The 5,361-nt window shown below is 27.4% G+C and overlaps 1 protein-coding gene across 1 annotated transcript in view; it reads right to left on the bottom strand.

The window, feature by feature from the left end:
* Positions 1–1,079: 1,079 nt before the first annotated feature.
* The window catches only part of LOAG_17695 (hypothetical protein), a gene marked incomplete at both ends in the record, with an annotated part of 4,693 nt that continues 411 nt past the window's right edge, over positions 1,080–5,361 (bottom strand). Inside the window, 8 exons of the mRNA XM_020450359.1 lie at positions 1,080–1,185; positions 1,683–1,768; positions 2,148–2,298; positions 2,425–3,203; positions 3,623–4,100; positions 4,220–4,386; positions 4,659–4,747; positions 5,214–5,352. Of these exons, the coding sequence (XP_020305982.1) occupies positions 1,080–1,185; positions 1,683–1,768; positions 2,148–2,298; positions 2,425–3,203; positions 3,623–4,100; positions 4,220–4,386; positions 4,659–4,747; positions 5,214–5,352 (1,995 nt within the window). The remainder of the gene's footprint in view (positions 1,186–1,682; positions 1,769–2,147; positions 2,299–2,424; positions 3,204–3,622; positions 4,101–4,219; positions 4,387–4,658; positions 4,748–5,213; positions 5,353–5,361) is intronic.

Here is a 5,361-nt window from a genome sequence, read left to right as displayed (position 1 = left end):
ATTATTATTATTATTATTATTATTATTATTATTATTATTATTATTATTATTATTATTATTATTATTATTATTATTATTATTATTATTATTATTATTATTATTATTATTATTATTATTATTATTATTATTATTATTATATTGTTATTATTCTTATTATTATTATATTGTTATTATTCTTATTATTATTACTGTTATTGGCTTGTAGTAATAAATTTTTAAAAAATATGAAATATCATTCGCGATGTAACATTCTCTGGATCATTTAATTGTCATTTTAATCTTTCGATTAAAAAGTAAAGTAATGGAATAAGAAATGATTCATAAATTTTAATCGTGTTACTACAAGTAATTAACCTTTACAATTAATTTATCTCCTAGAAGTAGACTTTTCAACTTTCGGAAAAAGAAAAAAACTGCATGCATTTGAAGTGTAACAGTAATAATTGTACCTTATTTGTACTTTACTTGCACCTTATTTCATTAATTTCTTTAATTAATTTTTAAAATTAAGACAATAATTCTTTATTCAGTCATGTATACGTGTTTTCAGTAAGTAATTGGCACTTCTATAAAATGAATAATTTTGACAAACAGGAAACGAAAAAAAAACGGAACAAAACAAATTTTGAAAAAAAAAAGAAAAAAAAACGACATAATTGAAAATATTACCAAATGACATTACTTTTGTAAAAAATAAAATTCTATTTTCTTCTGCATATATATACAAATAAAATGATTTCAATGTTAATAAATAATCAAATTTCCACAGTATTAATTAAATCATTAAATAATTAAGCCTATAAAATTAATGAAAAACGAAGTTTATCATTACAATATTTTGATGTAAAATAATAAATTATAATTAAGCTGATAGAATTTTTGAAAGATTTTTTGCAAATACAGATGATCTTTGTTAAATTATTTACGCTCAATCTATCAATGCATTTATAAAACAAAAATTTAAATTGAATTTGAATTAAAAGAAAAAACAAATACACTTTTGTTTTTCATGAAAAAAGAGCAATATCAAAGCACAATTTAGAGGTATTTGAAATCATATGAACAAAAATTTGAATAATTTAAGGCAAAATGCCTAATGTCCTTAGCTCTTCCTGTTGTCGTTGCAATAATGCTTGATTGGCTTCCAATCGAGCCTTCCGCTCCTTATTCAAATCCACTTCTTCACTATAAAAAAAAAAAAAAGTTGAGATGTAATAAATTTTTTAGTAAATTTTTTAGTTTTAGTCCACGCAGAAAAAAAGGAAAAAGTTCATTGAAAGTTCATGAAATTTTTTATAAATGACTGTGAAGTTCAAGTTTCATTCTTCATTTGTAATTAGCATTATTGTCAAAATGCTAATTTCTCTTTTCAAGTTTTAAATTTTACATTTAAGCTTTTATCGAGCATATTTACCGAAATATCGAATACCTTTAATTGGATTAGAATATCTTTTATCTTTTACCAAAATATCTTTGGCCGAATTAGCACACTGTCGCAATGCTAATTTCTCTTTTCAAGTTTTAAATTTTGTAATTGAGTTTTTACCAAAAAGAGCAAGAATTAATTTTGAAAACAAATATAATAAATTGTGGTTTAGGATGGATTAGATTCAGGTATTAATTAAATAATATCTGAAGTATCGTTGATCATTAATAGTAAATTATGCTAATCATGATGTTACCTTTTGTTTATTTTTGAAAATGGAAGATAAGTCTTTCGTAGAGCTTCTTTCTTTGCAATATACAATGATGCGCCATTCATATCATTCTGTAAAATTGAAATTTTCATTTTTCCTTGTTTACATGGAAGGACAACTTACCTTTGTTTACTTCTAGCAATTCTTGGATAGAAAAAAAACCAATTATTTGTTTTCAATTCCAATAAAATTACAAATTCAATTTGATTTGAAAATATAAAGAAATTTTATAGCTTAATGAAATATTTCATTAGCTAATTGCTTTTCAATAATTTTCGAAACTTTCATTTTACTATTAAATTTATGATTTTTCTGAAAATCGTAATAGAATAATAGATGGCATGAAGTACGAACTGAAAATTCTTCTTAACCAAAATTTATCAGTCTGATATTCAACAGAAAGTTGTAACACTATTGATTGCAAGAATAAAATTTGACAAAAATTACTACCTTTAAAGTATCATCGATCACTTTACTACGTGCGGAATTGCTCATAACTTTAGTATCTTCCGCTTTTGAAAGTTTTCGTTTAGATTTTGTTGATGGTGTCCTGGTAACAATCGGAATATGTGACTGAAGTTTTGGACTCCATTTTGCACTTCTATAATTGATTTAAAATTATGCATTATATCAAAATTTAAAGAATCTTCATTGGGATTTGATTGAATAGAGATTGTAAATAATTGATATAATTGATAAAATATAATCGAATGTCAAAAAAGGTCACCTTTGTGGTATGCTACTCCTGTTGTTGCTTTCATCTTTTAAATCATTAGCAGTGCCATTTACTTTCCTCACTTCTTTGCCCTCATTAACTTCATTAATCCCATAATTACCGGATAGTTTTTTCAACTGACTACATTTTGATCTTTGATTGTTTTCACTTGAAAGTGTATCATCACTAATTGTCATCTGAGGAATTGTCGGTGATGCGACAATTGGTGTAATACTTTCCATCATTTGCTTACCGTTAAGTTCATTCACCTCTGTATGACTGGGTATTAATGATGGTATTATGTCTGCAACTTGTTCAGGATTGTTTGAAAATCGGGTATCGTTACCGGATTTACTTTCAATAACACCTGCTCTACTAGTGTGGTCGTCTGATGCTTCAATCTTACCAACTGAATGATGGGAAATGTTGCGTTCTACATTAGTTACATTCAAGGTATTACCGGATACAGTATCTTTTTCAACGTAATTTGCATAAATGATTTGACTATTTGATCCATCATCTACTATTGGCGGTATTTTTACCGATGCGGCATTGTTGATATTAGAATTAGCTTGATGTAAATTGTTTTTTGCTTCATCAAATGTACCAATACAATTCGGCAGGTTAATTATTTCTTCATCACTTTGTTGACAACAATCATCTCCTCCTTGATCCTCTTCAAATTCGATCACAATTGAGCCACGTTTTGGCTCAATTAATTCACAAAATTCGACACACTTTTTTTTAATTCCATCTTTGATATTTGCATTTGAATAGATGTAATGGGATCGCTAAAAATTGTATTAATTAAATTTGATTCAGGAAATGATGAAAAGAAAGCGCAAATAATTAAAAATGGAAGGATAAACGAAGTATTCAGTTTAAGTATTTCTAAAACTTGACAGGTATTGTCACATCAAGCAAGTGACATTAAATTCTTTCATAGGAATTAATACGCAATCGGAAATGAATGTACAAGTTTACTTATACTAAAAAGAGTTATTGAATGATGGATTATGAGAATCAATTGGTATTAGAGGTTATATCTTTCCATATGTTCAACTAATAAGAGAATTTCCTGTGAATTCAGCTATCGCTTGGTAGTATTAAATTTCTTTTAATTTACTCTTATTTTACTTTAATAGTTTTCAGAAGCTTTCATTAAATTTTTTTAATTTCATTACGAATTATTATCATTACGAAAACTTACCTCAACAAATTCTGAAAACCCATTGCAATTAATTTCATCTACTTTATGGTTTTCTTGTGGTATCAGCGGAAGTAAGGGTTGCTCGTTATATGACGATGGAATCTGTGGAGTTGATTGCTGTCGTAATATGTTTGTTGGTTTAGACGTGGAATCTGATTTTGGATAAGTTTCAGAAGTTATAACACAGGGCGAGTTTTGTGGTTGAGGAGATATTTCGTTTGGAGAAGTTCGAAGGCTTCTCAAAATTGGCAGTGGATCATTAATTACTATGGTTTCTTCACTAATTACTGATCCCATCATAACCGGTATCGATTCAGTCTTTTCTGTGGAATCTGAGGATGGGTTAGATGACGCTAAAGTCACAGGAATCTCAGGAGTCGATGGCGGTTCTTCCTTAATGGTATTTATTACGGTTTGTCGTGGAAGTTGATATTTCTGTTTGGACATGAAGCTTCCGCCACTTACAGCCTTATCGAACCTTAATAAGAAAGAAATGAACTGAATTAGTCTGTTGTTTTTTTCAAGTCTATAAATCGATGGATAATATTTTCAATGATGATTTTTGATCTGAACGGAAAGAATTTTTCAAGGACACACATTTGCGCTTTTTGTAATCGTAGAACCAAATCCGAGGTCGAATAACTTTTACAGAGAGTAGAAAATTGTTGAATGGAATTTGACGAGGTATCAGCATGTTCTATTGTTTCTGGACAATCTGACTGGGCAGCATCATTAATTATGGCTCTCTCTAATTCTAACCGAATCTGCAAATTGCTTTCAATAATTTTCCTGAAATTCTAGGAATTTTTCGAAAAAATTCGAAAACATACGCAAATTATATAATCACATTCAATATCAAAAATTATAAAGTATATTTTTGTAAGTTTTATTTAAATCTAAATTTAAATTCCGGTTCAATTCAATCTTACTTTTAAATTTCAATATTTGTAATCTGCGCTTAATTTTAATCGTATATTCGTAAATAACTCAAATTCATATATTTTGAATAGAAAGTAAACAATGTGATAAATCGTACTTTATAGGTTGAGGCACAGCTGAGAATTGTCAACGCATCACTAATTGGCATATTCTCAAAGGCTATTGTTAATTCTTTTATTTTGTCACCTGGAAAAATCGAAATCATTGTCGTATCACATAGTGTTCTGTGCGCTATAATATCTATCTGAAGTTGAAAAAAAAAAAGCTTTCAGGAACTTAGACATTTAACCGGAATTAATTACTACTTAAACAATTAATTGTTCATCAATTTCTAATAAAATGATCCGAAATATTTTATGCACCATAATATTTGTCTGAAATTTATAATTAATCGCAATTATGCAAAACTTTTTAACTTAATTTTATAAACTTTGATTTTTTTTTATAAATTCTTCGACATTTATTTTAGTAGTGTTATTTTTTTATTTTAATTAACTTACCAAAATTTTTTTTTAATTTTTTTAATAAACTCTTCTACGTTTAAAATTAGTAATGTATAAATTTTTCGAACGTTATTTTATTTCTAAATAAAATCGATGTAAAATTTATATTTCTCTATTTCATTCGTCATAAAAAAAAAAAAAAAACACACCAACGAAAATATTTCCGGAACGATCAGCCGGACCATTAGGCTCAACATAACTGATACATATACCATCCGATCTTTGGACTATTTGGAAACCCAGTGCGCTGGTATCTTTTTCTAGCAAGCAACGAACAACATCTTCCAGCTAAAATTT

The sequence above is a fragment of the Loa loa genome (genome assembly GCF_000183805.2).
Source record: "Loa loa unplaced genomic scaffold supercont3.114, whole genome shotgun sequence".
NCBI classification, from domain to species: Eukaryota; Metazoa; Nematoda; class Chromadorea; order Rhabditida; family Onchocercidae; genus Loa; species Loa loa.
Note: the sequence above shows the minus strand (reverse complement) of the source record. Positions and strands in the feature narration are given on the sequence as shown.